At 32.5% G+C, this 18,325-nt stretch overlaps 1 protein-coding gene across 1 annotated transcript in view; it reads right to left on the bottom strand.

Moving 5' to 3' along the window:
* The window catches only part of bchs (WD repeat and FYVE domain containing 3 bchs), an 81,986-nt gene that overhangs the window by 11,659 nt on the left and 52,002 nt on the right, over positions 1-18,325 (bottom strand). The window contains exons 34-58 of the mRNA XM_090160905.1: positions 18,101-18,323; positions 17,542-17,613; positions 17,394-17,480; positions 17,141-17,279; positions 13,139-13,289; positions 11,583-11,840; positions 11,413-11,511; positions 10,968-11,045; positions 10,774-10,906; positions 10,577-10,665; positions 10,136-10,328; positions 9,541-9,764; positions 8,979-9,127; positions 8,851-8,907; positions 8,171-8,231; positions 7,035-7,120; positions 6,577-6,660; positions 6,086-6,140; positions 5,433-5,552; positions 5,237-5,354; positions 4,355-4,615; positions 3,467-3,558; positions 2,786-2,998; positions 1,862-2,021; positions 1,544-1,791 (exon numbers count right to left, since the gene is read on the bottom strand). Coding sequence (XP_090017031.1) covers positions 1,544-1,791; positions 1,862-2,021; positions 2,786-2,998; positions 3,467-3,558; positions 4,355-4,615; positions 5,237-5,354; positions 5,433-5,552; positions 6,086-6,140; positions 6,577-6,660; positions 7,035-7,120; positions 8,171-8,231; positions 8,851-8,907; positions 8,979-9,127; positions 9,541-9,764; positions 10,136-10,328; positions 10,577-10,665; positions 10,774-10,906; positions 10,968-11,045; positions 11,413-11,511; positions 11,583-11,840; positions 13,139-13,289; positions 17,141-17,279; positions 17,394-17,480; positions 17,542-17,613; positions 18,101-18,323 — 3,450 coding nt within the window. The remainder of the gene's footprint in view (positions 1-1,543; positions 1,792-1,861; positions 2,022-2,785; positions 2,999-3,466; positions 3,559-4,354; positions 4,616-5,236; positions 5,355-5,432; positions 5,553-6,085; positions 6,141-6,576; positions 6,661-7,034; positions 7,121-8,170; positions 8,232-8,850; positions 8,908-8,978; positions 9,128-9,540; positions 9,765-10,135; positions 10,329-10,576; positions 10,666-10,773; positions 10,907-10,967; positions 11,046-11,412; positions 11,512-11,582; positions 11,841-13,138; positions 13,290-17,140; positions 17,280-17,393; positions 17,481-17,541; positions 17,614-18,100; positions 18,324-18,325) is intronic.

Raw genomic sequence — 18,325 nt, 5'->3', positions numbered from 1 at the left:
TTGATGAGATGCCATCAAGTCCAGTAGCCTTATTTGGTTTTATGTTCTTTGAGGTCAAATTCTAATTTGTTCTTTGGAAAAATTTAATACCAGCATTGTTCAGTGTAAACTAACAATTCTATGTAACATCATAGGTAACATAATTACTCATAAGTGTGCCAGTTAGAACTTTTTCTCAATGAGACCTTGTTGCAAGGATATGACGTAATTGACGTCACTTCCCAGTCTATGACGGTTTTATCGTCATCAAAACTAGTTCTGGCGGGGAGGGAAGGAAGTTAAAACCAGTTTTAAGCGACGTTAATCCGTATTTTCTTTGGTGGCTGTGAAACAAGGTCTCATTTAAATTTTTAATACAGAGATGTTAAACAGAGGCACACTTATGAGTAATCATGTTACATATGGTAATATTAATAATAATAATATTATAATAAAAACATATTTATTGAGGTTATCAAAGATTAGCCGTGGCTTGTTTACACATATAAAATTTATTAATAACTTAAATATAATTAGCTGTTCTAGCTTTTCCCTCATTAGCCACTATTCTCCATTCTCCTGGACTTTTCTACAAAAAAGTGGCTTTTATAAGAACCCGGTATAATATATTTCTTATGAGAGAAATATTCAATGAGGTCAAAGAAATGAAAAATGTACCTTTGTAGGTTTGAGGCAGTTTTCTGTGTACATTTCTTGGCCTAGCAATGTAGAATTACTCTGCCTAGAGATACTTCCTTTTTTTAAATTATTTTTCATAAAAAAAATTATTTCAAAAATCAGTGAGAACGTAGGAAGGTACATATTTCAAGTGATTAACATAAGGAGATTGATAATTCTCTCGTACGTTATATTAAACACACTTGATATTGTTTTGAAAATAAATCTTCCAAAGCAGTGGGCAAATAAAAATTAATACGGTTAGAGGGAATAACGTTTTTACTTGTAAGGAAATCTAGAATATTATGAATCAGAATAATAACTTATATTAAATCTAAGTAACATTGACCAATGTATGAAAGAGGATTAGGGTGGCCAATAAGATACTTTCAAACATGACAACTTAATTTGAGGAACAGAGGAAATGTAGCAGTGCTAATGTTCATGCTTAAAAGATGCTCCCTCCCTTACCAAAAAATAAGTTGGTATTTAGTTGGTATTCACATTTAAGTTGGTTTTAAGTGGTCAGCATATTTCAGTAAACTAGTTAAGTTGGTAATAAGTTGGTTTTAGGTTGTGGGAAAATGCCTTTTTCTTTAAGTTGGTATTTAGTTGGTTTTTAGTGGTCAGAAAATGACATATTATTTGTAAGTTGGTTTTAAGTTGGTATTTAGTTGGTTTTAAGTTGGTATTTGTCTCAAATACCAACTTAATGTATTTCCTAGACCACTTATTTTTTGGTAAGGGCTAGTTCTAGTATAAGTTATTAGCCTTAACAGCATGTGTATAATGTAAATACTATAACATTACTATCAATAATGTGACAATGAATTTAAAATATCAAATTTCTTAAGAAAGCTCACAAATACTATTAAGTTTTTCTTACTGTGTTTGTGCCAGCTGTAATAATGGTTTTTTCATTTGGAGCTGCACAGCACAAAATTTCACCAGCAGGAGTTTCTTCCCAGACAAACAGAGGTCTTTCGCTTTCATAAGCCCCAATTCGAAGACTATGATCGGCAAAACCCCAAGCCACATAACGGCTGTAATTGGGTTGCACTAAAATCTTATTTTGCTCAACTGCCAAAAGAGCTTTTTCCACTTGAATAATTTGACCAACAGGACCTTTTACTTCTGTAATATTGGTAAAAATTATAATAAAAATTAAATATCTCCATTTCAAAATATATGTTAAAATCATTACCTTTTACAGGATGCATGGAAGGTTTTAGATTATCTAAGTTGTGAAAGAAAAGTTTATCTGGACTACAACTCAAGCCAGGCATGATTGGTCCAGGATCTGCAGTACCGCTAACTCTATTTGCAGCACTCAACTTTTTCATTGGATGAGGCTTTTTAAATAGCTAGAATAAGTTTTAACATAAATATTATAACAATAGCAACAATGTCAAAATGGTACTTGGAATGATCCTAACCACTATGTTATTTTGCAGAGGAACTTAGTGGGTTTTGGCTAAACTACATAAAATTATCCCTGGACATTGACGCTCTCAAGTTTTGATTGTCTGTTAATAAGTATGGATTTTATCAGCAGCATCACATAGATGTACGTAAAATGGATTTTGAAAAGCGGTGATTTTGTTTTTTAAACCAAGTTAGAATTGGATAAGAATAAAATGAGGTTTGTACATTATTAATCTGTGTTAACTATGTCAATTATTTTCAAGCCCCACTCGCAAAATTACAGCATAAGAAAGCCCTTACCAAAAAATAAGTTGGATTTTAGTTGGTATACACATTTTAGTTGACGTTAAGTTGGTTTTAAGTAGGCTCAAGTGGTCAGAATATTTCAATAAACTAATTAAAGGGGTAATAAGTTGTTATTAAGTTGATGGGAAAATACTTTTTTCTTTAAGTTGGTAATTAGTTGGTTTTTAGTGGTCAGAAAATTACATATTATTTGTAATTTGGTTTTAAGCAGGTTTTAAGTAGGTATTTGTTCCAAATACCAACTTAAAGTATTTCCTAGACCACTTATTTTTTGGTAAGGGAGTGTACTGGATAATAATTGTGTTGCATTGCGGATTATTTATTATTCATAAAAAATAATAAAACATTGAAAATTTTTAAAATTTTAGAGCGTAAATAAAGTAGTTAAAATTTAAACCTGTTTTGGTATTTGTCCAAAATTGTTAATAAATCCAATGGTGGCATTCTTTTTAAGCGGATCGTCGATATTGTAGATATCTACATTCCCTTCGTAGAATAAGTGATGAAAGACATTTACTGCTTCAACAGCTGCAGGACCTTGTTGTTTAAAGCCAAATATCAAATCAATCCATTCGTTTAAATGAGAGCTTACGTAGTCACATTCTAGAGCCTATTATGAAAATGGTGTAATTATAAAAATCATAGTAAATGCTTTAAGCAATTTACAAACAAATGGATTAAAGAAAAAAAAGCCGACAACTTATGAAACAATTAAGCTTTAACATTATATGTAAATTGGTTTTTAAAATTATTTTTTTTTAAATTCATTTTTCAAAATGTGGTGCCAAAAACTTAATTATTATGTATCAATTATTTTTATTATTAAATGGTTAAACTTTCTATTTCATTAGCCTGGGTAAGGAAAATTACCCTCTTATTATTAAATAGGTGAGGCTGAATTTATTTAATGATTTTAAAAAATATACCCATTATTTGCAAAGTTATAATTTTCTGATTGATAAACCTTGCCATTTACGAAACCATTGAAAATATCCAGATTAGGTATACAGTAAACAACCTTATATTTCAACAACTTATACTTAAGTAAATGAAGGTTCAAATAAAATATTTAATTTACCTGTCTATGAACTCGAATGAACTCCCTTGGATCATTTTTGGCCCAAGGAGGCAATACAACATCATTTAATTGAATTCCATTCTGCTTTTGACCTAACCAAATTAAACAAAGCAAAATAAGACCATCTAAGCAAACTCAAAATGGCACAGAAATCCCCAATATTAGTTTTTATGTTTGGAACACAACAAACTGAACTTGCCAATTCGACCCAGTCATTTTGGGCCTGGGACATTTTGGTCCCAGCCAATAAGTCATTTTTTATTCCAAGAATAAATAGTCACTGTAAGGCATGAGGAAATCAGATTTACAACCAGTTCTTGACTGACTTGAAGATAATTATATGGGTCAACTATACAGTAGTGGGATGCACTATTTTTTTCCTTGGGAAATCTGCAAGAATTACGAATAGATTGCAAGCTCTAAAATTGACAGCGGCATCAAAGATTACAGGGTTCGGGATGAATTTCAACGGTGGAATAAGAACCATTCTAGTTGGTCAAGAAAAATTGTTTTGAAATGAAGATCGCTAATAAAAGCACTGAAGATAGTCAATTGGATGATAAAACACTTGAAATTGTTCATGAAAATGCAACAAAGTAAATAATTTGCATTAAAATACAATTTTTATTAAATTTCAGACTTGATTATTTATCTTTGGAACAAAAAAATTGTGTAGATTGAAAAGTCCTAGGAACAAATTGAAAAATAACATTTGAACTTCCTCACAAACATTTGGCTTTATTTTAATGTCAAAAATTTTAATTGAAATAGACTCATATGTTTAGTGTTTTTTCCACTTAATAAACTAGGCCAGCTAGAATTGGCTATCTCCACCCTTATTTGAACACCAAACAAACCATCTACTTTCGTAGCTTGATAAATACTTGCCTAAGTCAAATCTGTTCTTGTTCAACAAAAATTCTGGAAGATAGAAGAATTCAGGAATAAGTTCTTTCACATCAGCCATGTTGTGTTTAGATGCAGACATCCACGCATCTCCCACACTATGAAACATTCGGTCAGCTAAATCAAAATGACCTCCTTGGAGTCTTAAGAAATGCTGAGTAAACGGCTCCATCCGAACAAGATAAGAAGCGACAATCATGGCAGAGGAATAAAAAGTACCATAGTGGTAAGGTGGAGTTTCGCCTAAAAAACAAAGTCATTAAAATTTTACTATATGAGAAACATAAAAATATTTCAAACATTTTATACAATTCAAGGTTAATTACCAATTGACGAAAATATTATAAAATTATCCAATTCATTGCATTCTTTTTTAGTTTAAAATATTTCTTGGTTATTTTAGTAAAACTTAAAATAAACTAAGGTTTTAATATATGTTGAAATGATTTTTAGCATTTCTCCAAAGCCACCTCACTATTTGCCAGTATGGTCCTCCCCTAAAATCTTAATCAAAGGGGGTATGGTTCCCTAAAACCTGTCTTTCCACGAGATTGAAACACATTGACGATTTTTCATACCTTCTTATGGTAGAAAGAAAACTCTACCATGCTCCCCAAGGATCTCCATATTATCAATGCCTAATTTTGGAAATTATACCTAATAACCTAATAATCTAAGGTCTAATCATCTGAGTAACTCAAGAGAGAAAAACCTTTGATAGATTGAGAACTGATAAACTCTACACAGAAGGGGTTAAACCAAAGATTTCACCCCATGTTACAAAATGGAATTTTAGATGGAAGATAAGTGCAATTGTAGCAGGATCCATTTTATCCTCCAACTAATCCACCTGCTTTTGCTTACCATGTGGATCATCCCATTCTTTGTATCTTTTTCGAAATTGTAGTAATCGGTCAGGTGTTTGAGCGCCTAATGGTTTGCTAAGATCTCTAAATGTTTCTGGATTATTCAAATCTAACTCCTGGAAAAAATTAAGTAATGTGATATTAATAGCAATAAAAATTTTATAATTTAAGACATGTAAAAAACCATAACGTACTTCCGATTGGTAATCAGCCAAAACCCAAGGGAAGACTGGATATTGCATGAGGTCATTATAGGAACGACCAGCCAACGTGTTTAAGTGCATAAGGTACTGGAAGTTACTAATTTCCCCTCTCTGAAATAAACAGACATACTGTGTTACAAATTAAAATGATTTAAAAGGCATTGGAAAAAGGGAAACTGTACTAGAATCAATTTTAAATGGACCCAAAAAAGGATCCTGAAATTTTACTCATTCCCAATCATCACTTTTAATGTCCTTTACCTTGACGAAAATATGCAAGTAGTGAAAGTTAATATGAAAAAATGCAAAAAGGTGTTTGAATGATTTGGCTTTATTAGTCCTATAAAATAAAACTAGGTATGATTTGTTAACCAGATTATAGATGAATTATTGGTCACCTTATAGGTAGCTTAAATTCGAAACTACATGTATGAATTGAAAGCTTTTCATTATGAAGCTTCTATTGGGTTATATTTTCTTTATTCAGTTCCACTTGTACTTAAGTGTACAAAACTTTAGGCTGTTTGGGTATTATTAAAATAATAAGCTTTACTGATAAAGGTACCAGAAACCATCTATGTACACCACTTAATGAGGTTATGAGATAAATTTTTAAATTATAATTATAAAAAAATAATACTCACCACCCATCGCTGTGTAACTGATGTTTCACCAATTAAATTGCTTAGAAGGTTGGCACTAAAAAATTATTTAATTTTAGTAAAGGTTTGTACATTTGTAATCAGTCTGGTAGAAGCTTGACATTCTAAGTCACTTGCTATCAGTTACTTATCCCACCAGTTTGATAGTAATTACTTGAGTGATGAAACCAATACATGTTGTGTTGGCCAATAATGTAATTTAACCGATAATGATATCTAACCAATTATTACTGATATGAATTAGCAAAGCCAAAGGTCAAGGTTAGTGACTCAATCTGCCTTGTTTTTGAAAATATCCGTTTGAAAATATCGGGAAAAATCGTAAAATATCGGTATTGGTTAAAATTGTTAATTTAGATGCAAGCCGATTAATCGCCAAAATTATATCGGTTTTGGACCATAACTACTATTATACTTCAAACTAGAGTAAACTACAATGTCACCCAACAGTTTTAATTTAGAAAAAGGAATACCTAGATTCAACACTAGCGCCCCTTTTCTGGCCTGCCAAAGAGTCTTGAGCGTTATCAGTTATGCCAGTTGCCACAGAGAGAAACCTACAAATTTATCAAACAAAAAGATAAATAATTATCCTAAAAGCAAAATGAAATGAAACTTGTTAACTAATTTTCAACTTTGAATTTATAAGATTTCCGAGTTTCATGGCATTTTTCTGTTAGTTGAGAATTACTTCATAACTATAATTTTCAATTTTGATAGGAATGGCGTGAGTGTGCTAATATAAGAAAATTACAAAATATTGGATACATGTAAAGTTCAATGATGAAATATTTAGAGAATAATTATCGTGTTATCTTGTTTTTATTTATATTTTAACTGGCTGCCAGGCTTTTATCTCATGCACACAATTTCGAGATTGAGTGATAGGTAGAACAACGATATCAGGTGTAAACATAAAACAATATCTTACCTAGCATAGACTTTATTTCTAATTTTTTTAGGAAATGACAAAAGATGGTTTCTGCCATCAGTGGAAAACACTTCAAGGGCAATTGGCTAGAAGAAAAATTAGGTCACCTCGATGTTGAAAATATTACATGATATTGAAAAGAAAATTATGAATATTGTTTAAAAGTTTGGGAATTATATTTTTGTTGGATCCAGGTTGAAAATAACTGAGTATTACATTTTAAAAACTTTACATAAAAAATGGTATGGCAGCATTAGTAATTTTTTTAATTTGGCTATTTGGTAGTGTGCAAAAGTTTTGATACTGGGATTAAAGGAAACATGGCATTTGATAAATATATATATATATACTACTGATAACTTTGGTTCATTTACTTTTGATATAGTGGAATGAGTAATGAAATGAAATTAATTAATTAATATGAATAAGTTAAACCAACAGATAATAGGAAAAGCAGGTATGAAATCACAGACCACTTCTACCTATTGGCCGGGTTGCCAACTAATTTTCTAAAGATAATAAATCGTTTATAATATTTTTCCGGCATCAAAATATTATAAGACCTTGTTTAAACAATTTCCACTACTAAAGTTTATTATTTTATTAAAAATTCCACAAAGTGAACCCCAAGCATAAATCATTTGATTAAATGAGTCGAGCAACTCTTTTGGCGGGTTAAAATCCACACACTATAAATTTAATTTTAATTACGGGTTTTTCCATCGCATTTACAAAACTTCGAGATCTTAATTCTACTTCAAATTTGGTAGTGCCGTTAGGTTAAAAATGAACAAGTGAAACATATTTGCAAGGGGCATTTGTCATCTCAAATTGAAGTAGTATAGACCTGTCAATGACACTTACTGCCCCTCGATTTCCCCAGCAAGGGTTCAAGGACTGGAAAATCCGAACTTTCAATTATTTTGAAAAGCAAAGGGAAAGTAGCCCAAATTCCGCCCAAGTATTTTTTATCTCCAATCGACTTCAAAAGTAGCCAAAATTGTGCGACAAATCGCCCAAATGGCAACCCTGCATTAAGGTTATACTGCTCTAATTTATGAACAAGGTTTTAAAAAAACTAAGAAAATTGTCCTAATTATTCAATGTAATACATCTTAGGAAAATGATAATTTTACCTGTAATAGGTAACGCCTTTTATGAACTTCTTTAATGTCTTCATAAGCAAATTTACTGCACCTAAAATGAAAACAATGAATGAGATTATATTGGGTAACATGGGGTAATAGTTGAATAAAAATTTATCATAAATTAAAAGGCATGTGGTCAGGCGAGGAGGACACGAAGTCATCAAAAGAAGTTTCTGGGGGGATAGTGACTTTCTAAAGAGACCTAGCTTCTTCCCTATCCAGGGTAGCCACAGTTTTTTCACAATCAAATTTCCTGACTTTTCCAGGAATTTCGCCTGACCATCTCCTAAGATTTTCATGACTTATTTTGTGCGAAGATTTAGAATTTTTCCCCCTACATTTTAGCAAAGGTTTTCTATTTGCAACCTAAATTAAATTCCCTGACTTTAAGATTAATTTTTAAAATTCCCTGACTTTTCACCCATATTCAAATTCCCTGGCTTTTCCAGGAATTCCAGGTTTTCCAGGTACCGTGGCAACCCTGCTATCATAAAGAAGGGGACAAGCAAAAATAGTACGAAAATTTACAAAGCTTGGGGTCTGGAAACTGTGTGCAAAGGGAAGTGAATGGTTTAAAAAAATGGTAACACGATTTTTTCTCCCAACATGTTCCCATGACTACCATAGCCTTTTAATTTTAGTGACTTTAATAAAATATGAAATATTACGTTTTTTTCTGATGCTTATTCCTTGGTCCAGAACTTGGAATTATAGGATCATGCATGCTGTATAAATAACAATTAACGGAATATAACAAAAATATTTTAAAATCTATAAACTATAAATCTTTTCTTACTTGGCTGGAAGAGAATCAATATCCCTAATCTCCCGCGTTTTAAGCAAAGTAAAACCATCGACAACATAGCAGTGCTCTTTTCCAAAGAGTAAAAGCCCTTCACAAGTGTCAAGGCCTTGAATTCGAGCACAACGAAACATGTGACTAATCTAAAATTAAAAAAAATAATATCATGTATAAATTACCAGGGCAATTATCTCAGGTATCTCCCCAAAATAATATTAATTTTTAGTATAAATAGCTCTCATGGGGCTTGGAATTATTTCTGTACTTGGGCTTAGTGTACACCCACGTTTAAAATTACTGAGTGTTGTGATCATATGTTATGATTACAAGCTGTGCTTAATATATACTAACAAACTTATTTTGTAACAAGTTTAATAATACGTAGTATACATCATAAAATTCTAATATTTAAGCTTAAGTGTTGTATTATTTATTCCCAATAGCTACCTTTATACTCCACCCTTTGACATAATTGACCAACAATGAGCCTCTGGTTATAAATTTAAAATGAATTTAATCTTAAATTTTTTTGGTAACAAAACAAAAGAAGGTATACCTTTTCACCATCTTCCAGCAATCTCAATACACTTTGGCTATCAGGGTTATCTTCTTGGGGTTCACAATTATTACTTCCAAGACCTGTCCCAGTTGAAAGTCCACTGCCATCAGTAGAGGTTTCCTGTAAGTCTAACTCCTCCCATTCACTGTTTGCTCGGTTGATGCTAGACTGAGATGGGGTTCGTAGAGGAAGCATACTTGATGTCCTGATTCCCTGAAAACCTGTGAGAAAAATAGTCATTTCGCCTTGTACAGAACCTTTGCTTTTGTCAGAAATAAACTCCTTCTGCGTTGAGTTTGCAAGTTCTCTCCCCACTGATTTAAGGCGTTTTCCCCCGAGTTCTTCGGTTTCCCCTTCCATAAAAACTTGTCTAGGTTAACGGTAATAGTTAGTGTAGGGAGCTGTTGGCTCGATCTCGTGGCAAGCAGGGCTTGCCACCACCCTCCTACGCATTGTAACCCGGCCACCTGAATTAAGGGCTTCAAAAGTCGCATGATGACTTAGGCCTAAGGTGGTGCCTTGGGTATTAGCCTAGCTGATTATTATCTTATTATCTAACATAACTGCACTAAATAGCAGCCTCATTTCTTACCAATTTCTCTCTCTTCAGATGTAGAATCCATTGAGAGTAGTTCATGTTGGTGGATTATTTCGGAACACTCCGCTGACACAATACCAGAACTTTCTGGGCATACACTGTCTTGATTGACCATTGTTTCTGGTCTCCATCTTTTGTAATATTCTTTACTATCCAAACAATTGGCAACTTTATACTTCAAGGCACGCTGAAATTAAAGCATAGCAATGTTGCAGTTTTACAAAGAACTGTATGAAAGGTATATAAATTCATCAGACTATGTGAAACTATACAGGCGACTTAAAATTTGGCTTAGTCAAAGCTATAACTGGAATTAATTAATTTTATCGATCAGTCAAATACCTAAGTTAAATTAATTTATTCGAACTATTGGAAACACTTTAGTTAAACCTCAGTTATTAGCACCAAAATAATTCATGAAAAGTTGCTACGAACATTTTCACCAGAGTCCATTTCAGGACGATATGGATAATGAATAAAGAAAAGATCATTTTTGATCATTTTCTTTCTCATTCGGCAAGGACCTAAAAAGAAATTCGGAATAATTTAGTTTAGTGTGGAGTTAAAATTTAAATCTTTAATTGGATAATTTATTCCTTCATCCCTATTTGAGCATAATAAACTAAATATACCCTCTGTCATGTCCAACATCCATTTATCTAGAGAAGAACCAATTGGGGGTCCCCAAAGTCCCCTTTCACGAGTTAGCTCGGATTCAGATAAAAGCCAGTCCTCAAATACATACTTCATTAAATGTTGCTGAGTCTAATAAATAAAGCTTATCAGTTTTTTCAATTATTACATTAAAATTCCATGACTAACTTACCTGCTGATAGTGCTTAGCCCTCAAATCAACAACATCTCTGACTATGGCTACATGAACTTGAGTCCAGTGAGCTACTCTCTATCATGAAAATTTAATTTTTCTTGTCATTTTACTTCTAAAATGAACTAAATAGACAAACCCTACTAATACAACTAACATAGCAGTATGTATTCAACTAGAGTATACATTAATGGTATTTAAAAATATTCTTATAGTAAATTAGAGCTTAAGCTTCTCCAGCATGCAAAGTATAAGTTAACATTGGTTTAATTTCCCATTAATGATTGTAATTTTTTAACTAAAGTTTTTATATAAAGTAACCCCAAACCAATACGATCTAAATAGAATACTCCCTAAGTTGTATTATTTTGGAAAATTAGATAAAACTATTACAACACAGATGGATTAATTATTTGAGGTTGAACTAGAAAAAATTTGAACTTACATCTATTGATAAATTAGATAAAATTGGTTTAGAAGTTGGTTCCTTTTTAATTTTACGCGTTGCTAATCTTGTTAATCCTCCAGTAACTTTTTGAAGTTTCTAAATTATGAAAGATAAATTTGGAATAGTAATACATAAGTTTACATATTTTCAATAAAGAAATGACATACTGATTGCAGATGAGTATGGGGTGCCATTTGCAGATGTTGTTGCCAAAGTTCTTTGCCATAACCCGCTTTCCTTTCATTTTCTAAAAATGCTGTCCATATTTTACAGGAAGACTCATGGAACATCATTCTAGCCATATGAACATTGGACATTTGACTTCTACTTATGGAAGCCTGACCGTAGAAAGCAGAATTTGAAGATGCACCAGATACATTTCCAGTCACACTGTTGCCAGAAAGTTTGTATACTTCTTCAATTTGCTACAAATGAGATATATATATTAGCAAGACATATTTTGACATGCTTTTGATCATAAAACATTTTAGTCTTTACAATAAAGGTTTTATACCACAGTCAGTTAAGTTAAATTTATATCTAAAATTAACTAATGGATGTGAAAGTAGCTTTTTAAATTGTTCAATTGTATAGGTTTTGGAAACTTCACAAGTTTAGCAGAAAAATAAATTTTCACTGATTTTCTGGAATGGTTTGTGGCAACATTTAATTTCATTTGAAAAAGCACAATTCACATTTTTTAGTTAAATTTAGTTTACAAAAACATTGTCTTAAAAAGTATTTGAAAAACATTTTAAGACTGATTTTTTTAAACACTTTTCAAGACCATGTTTTTTAAATACTTTAAGACAAAGTATTTAAAAAAATGGTTTTAAGTATTTCAAAAAAACATTGCTTTAAAAAGTATTTCCAAAAATATTGTCTTAAAAAGCATTTCAAAAATTATATATTTTGTATAATTATTTTAAACTAAAAATATATTGTTGAGTTACTTGGGTAATAAATTAATGGTCATATTAAAACTATACTTAAAACATGTTTTATAGATAAACACGAGACCTTTCTAAAGATCATTGAAAATTACTCTCCATACATTAAACGTGCAATAATTATAAACTTTAAAATAATAACGTATTTTAGAGAAAATAAAGAAAGGAAATGATGTACAGAATCTACAAAAAGAGTAGTGCTTTAATATATCAAGATTTCATAAATGCAGCATTTAATGTTTTGGTGCTTAAGACTATAGTATAGCAAACAATTAATTGACTGAACTAAATTCAAAATAAAGGAATCCCTTACCAAAAAAATAAGTTGGATTTCAGTTTGTATTTAGTTTGTATACACATTATTAGTTGATATTGAGTTGGTATTAAGTAGGCTCAAGTTGTCAGCATATTTCAAGTTACTATTAAAGGGGTAATAAGTTGTTATTCAGTTGGTAGGAAAATACTGCTTTTGCTAAGTTTATAATTAGTTGGTTTTTAGTAGTCAGGAAATTACATAATATTTTTAAGTTGGTTTTTAGATGTTTCCCTAGTAGGATTAAAGTTGCTTTTAAGTAGTTAAATGTAAATGTTGATTCTGGTTTAGTTGGAAATAAGTTGATTAATAAAGAGGATTTTTAAGTAGGCATTTGTCCCAAATACAAACTGAAAACCAAGTTCAAATACAAGTTGTCCTAAGTGGTTTTTAGCCAACTAATTTTTTGGTAAGGGATATGCCATAAACATTAGAACAAAAGCTATTGTGATATAATTACCTGTCTTTTTGATGAATACAGAACTGTCCAAACTTTTCCAGCTGTTTCTTTAACTAAATCTGCTTTATCTTCTTCCAGATTTAGCAAAGAGCTGAAATTTCTTTCAAGAGGCATGGATATATGCCAAGTACTTCTAGAGTTGGATTCCATTCTATTATAACAAACAATTAAGATTGTATACTAACATAAAAACTTATCACAATAAAGACCAGTTGATTACTACTAAATAATACTTTTAAATTTGAGACTAAAATATACAATTGTTCATACTAGCAGCCCCTGAGAGGTAGAGGTGTCTTTCTCCCATGTTCCCTGCCTACAAGCGCCATCATTCGAATAACATACAAACTACATTTTACAAATAGGAACCTAACATGACTTTCCCCTTTTTATTATTATAATAACGAATTAGAAGGTATATGCTAAATGTCCTTAAATAGATGAGGTTTCTTCGCTTGGTTCGATCGTCGAAGTTGCACGGTCTGAGGTTGTGAGATACGGCATGGCATGTTGGTGCTGCTGCCTGTAGTGTTAAAAAATCTATCAACTGAAGAATAGTACGTGGAACAGAGGTTGGCGTTGCTCTGTTGGAAGTGTTATGGAAAGAGCTCTGTGGTACTGGTGGTGATCTACTTTGTACTGCCGGTGATCTACTTTGTACTGCCGGTGATCTCCTTGTGTTCTGAATAACATATGGTCTGTGAATGGTGGTCCAAATATTGGTGGAAACTATGTTTAATTCACTGAATTCACAATATTAGGCAAATTCACAAATTATCGTATTGGGTGAGTTATCATTGGTAAATGTTGTTTCCCTGCAATAGTTTGTATTTTAAACATTATATTCAAAATGATCGATTGATCGTACTAGGAATCCATTTGTCTTCTTGACTATTACTCCATATGTAGACTTTTGATGATTTGTGTGCCGCATTATTCTTCATTTTTTTTAGTTTGATTTGGAAGAAAAAGATCTAGTCAAGTTAGAATGGGTCTGTTTAGCATCATTTTGACGTTTTTCAGTAGTTAAGAAATATTCTGAAAATTAGCTATTGTAATGTTCAGTCTTTAAATTTCTTGAATCAATTATAAATTATATCAGGAGACATGACTAGGAGTTGACAGCTGTTGCCGCGGTGAACACAAATCCCGTTTTTCAAAATAATTCCAGCTTTCTACTACTTTTTTTTGGCCCGACCCGAAAAACGGTAATAGTTAGTGTAGGGAGCTGTTGGCTCGATCTCGTGGCATGCAGGGCTTGCCACCACCCTCCTACGCATTGTAACCCGGCCACCTGAATTAATGGCTTCAAAAGTCGCTTGATGACTTAGGCCTAAGGTGGTGCCTTGGGTATTAGCCTAGCTGATTATTATTATTATTTATTATTAAACGTAAAAATAAATTTTGACCGATCTGACCCGACCCGAAATAATTAAAATAAAATTTTGCCTGAACGGACCCGAACCCAAAATTTTTAAAATTAAACTTTGCCTGACCCGACCCGCCCCGTAAAAAATGAAAATAATTTTTGCCCGACCCAACCCTACCCGATGAATTAAAAAATCGATTTTGCCTGGTCTAAGAATTATTTAAGTTGGTTTTAAGTTTGTATTTGAGACATATACCAACTAAATACGAACTAAAAACCTACTTAAAAACAACTTAAAACCAACTAAAAACTTACTTAAAATGTTACTTAATAAAGACCACTTAAAGCCAACTTTAAACTTACTTAAAATGTTACTTAATAAAGACCACTTAAAGCCAACTTAGAAAATAATATGCAATTTTCTGACCACTAAAAACCAACTAAATACCAACTTAAAGAAAAAGACATTTTCCCACCAACTTATTACCAACTTAACTAGTTTACTGAAATATGCTGACCACTTAAAACCAACTTAATATCAACTTAAATGTGAATACCAACTAAATACCAACTAAAAACCAACTTATTTTTTGGTAAGGGCCGATAAGACCCGAAGAACCGCCGCAACCCATAGCGTGAAGCTTTTTTTATTTTATTATAGTGTAGATAGTGTAGATGTAGATATGCAATACGAAATATAACAAGAGGCATTTATTTATTTCAACAATTTTTGTAACGAACAGTTACTTGCGAAAGAGTTGAACCATTTAAATTCGTTCTTCGAGGACCAAGTGTCAGTCCCGTGCTGGAAAATACACGTTCGTCACTTGTTTGTGACGCAGGAATATCTAGAATTCTTTTAGCTATATTTTTTCAAAGTACGCCGAGAAACAATTTAACGCCTTGAAATCGAAAGTAAAACCAAAACGAAACATAAGAGAAGTTTAAGCGAATCGGACGACTGAGACGACCTTCAAATAGACGCTAGTCGCGCTGCTCGCAGAACTCATTACGTTTTTCTCTCTGAGACTCTCCCACCAGTGGCGGCGCTAGGGTGTAGGCCAGGTAGGCCACTGCCTACCTTAAAATTTCAAGGGGTCCCAAAATCACCCTATAAGGGGCCCCATATTGATCTAGAAAGGGTCTCAAAATTGTCCCAAGAGATTAAATTATTTATAAAAAACAATGAAACAAATGTCGATAATGTATTTAGAAATTTTTGAGGTATCTCCTAGTAAATAAAACCAGTTCTGTTATATTTGGACTCGTTTTACTGTTGTTGGGACTTTTTTGTTCGTCGTGTACATCACTACTTTATTTTATTGAAGGATTTCGTTGAGAGAAGGGGGGTCCCGGGTCAGGGGCCCATTTATTTGGTTTGCCTACCCTTGCGAAAATTCCTGGCGCTGCCACGGTCTCCCACCCCCTCTTTCTTCCTCTCACTCTCTTCGTACAACACCCGAAGGTTCGAAACATTTCACACGACCTACGCAGTACGCAGTCGCGGGTAAGGGTCGAGTCGGGCCTGGTCCATTTAATTTTAAAATATAAAAAACCCGGCCCGACCCGGACCCGATTGAAAATTAGCCCGACCCGGCCCCACCCGAAATTTTAAAAAATTAAATTTGCCCTACCTGACCCAGCCCGTAAAAATTAAAATTTATTGTGTGAGTTGCACTTGAGATGATTGTATGAGTAGGATGAGCTGCCCCAAGTATCTAATATGTATAATATAGGCCTAAGTGGTCACTACTAATTCAACATGTAAATAATGTATGATATTTTAAACCTTTACTTTAACGGAATAAACAACAATAGACCTGTTACAAGCAATCACGTTTGATTTATCAGCCTACTTTCTGGTTTTTCTGGAGCAATTAAACTGCTTAGTAAAGCATAATAGCTCTCTTTTTAATTTGCACCACTGCAATAGCTGCTGTGTTTGAGTCAATCATAGAAGCTGTATATGATCAGAAGGTGGGAAGGTTTCAAAAATTGTAGCCATGACTTATTTACTTGCTTTCCTTTATTGTTATTATCATAAGCCTATCATAAGGTCCCCATAAGTAAAGGTCAACCATGGGGGCCCATGTTAATGGCATTGTCCTGGAGAGAAGAAACTTAACGTACGTTGATAGGGCATGCAGTAGCGACATCTTCTATTTCAAAATTTCTACGCCTAAAATATTCTCTTACTTGGTAGAGCAGCCACGCTCGGATTGATAAATGCCACACAAAACGCGTCTAAATCTCAAATTTGAAAGGTAAATACCTTCAGAAACAGTTTTAGGTTCTGATGAATAATTTTGGAAAGATAAGTGTTAATTTTAAGTTTTAAAGCGATAAAATTGCGAATAAGCCTTGGCTACGGTGCTTGGGGCTCACGGCGGAGATTTATCCTGCGTGGTTCTAAGTTGAATAACATTCACGCACGGTTTGCGCGCATTCATATTGGTACCATTGGGTGCACTAATTGATGAAGTGTTCCAATGGGACCCAATTAGTGATAGTCTCATTATAATATTAAAAGGACCTTATATAAAATAATGGCAAGTAATCAAATGGTGTAAAATGCTTATTATAGACTTTAATTAAAGTAATATAATAATATAGCAAAATATAAAAATACTTACGTGATGTGTGCTTCCTGCGTAAGCTGAAACAGGCAATAGCTAAGACAACCAAGAAACTCAGTTTCAGAGTTTCCTGGACAGAAAATTAGATCTTGAAATGATAGTATTTTCTGAAGGCATGATAAAACTGATGACATGACTGAAAATAAAATATGTTGAAATATGTATTGCTATTGTATGTTATATATCTGTAATCTCGTAGTGGGAAACAAAAGCTATATTATGTAGCTTTAATGAAAAATGCATTAATTACTTTGTATATTATCCATAGCTCTGGAAAGTTGAAATAGAACAGTTCTATTTAGACTATGGAACAACAAATCCAAACTTATATTGAAATCTAAATTAAGATTAAAATTTAATACTGAGATATTTAATTATAAAATATAACAATGACTGACTTTTTTGCTTTGTCTGACAGAGCAGCTTGATTATAAAATCGAGAACTTCATGCGAGTCTCTGACAAATGTTCCTAAAAAAAGTTAAATTTATTTATTAAATGCTTGGTTGTTCCATTCCAAGTAAGTATGTTGTAAAAATTAAAAATTTAAGGAGTTGGCTAGATTATTAAAAACATTTTGCTGATTTCAATTGACAGAAAGATAATAAAATCAGTTAGATAAAGTGCAGAGATAATATTAGCTGTTTAAACAATTTAGATAGATACTATAATAGTAACTACAAAACTGTTCACTATATATGTGTGTTCTTAGCTTTCTTCTATTAATATTTTAGATGCATAATATTCGCTTATAACTATGTAAACTTATCAAGGTCGGAGATTTTATATTTAAAAAAAAACTATTAGGGTTTCTAAATGAAATTTAGTATCCTCAGCATTGGAAAGGGCTCTGGTTAGTTTTAGTAAGTCAACCCAGAATATTTAATTGCAAAAAGTCAATTAGCACAACAAAGACCATGACTTAAAAATAAATTTATGTTAATCAAAATAGCTTTACCTTGCCACATTTTGTCCACTAAACACGCAGTAAGATAGAAAACATTGCTTGGAATGTTTGAGTACTTGGCTCCAAGTACTGCTAAGGGACCAATGCCGCCACCAACAAATTCTTCTCCCATTAAAAACATAGTATCAGCAGATTTCAAGTGTTCAAGTACTGAATGTAGCAGGTCAGTGTGGAACGAGGATTGATGCCAGTGACTCGCATAAGGTGGGCAAGCCT

This window comes from Leiobunum rupestre, chromosome 10 (assembly GCF_980474605.1).
Source record: "Leiobunum rupestre chromosome 10, qqLeiRupe1.1.hap1, whole genome shotgun sequence".
Taxonomy (NCBI): domain Eukaryota; kingdom Metazoa; phylum Arthropoda; class Arachnida; order Opiliones; family Sclerosomatidae; genus Leiobunum; species Leiobunum rupestre.
This window is presented reverse-complemented; position numbering and strand designations above follow the sequence as displayed.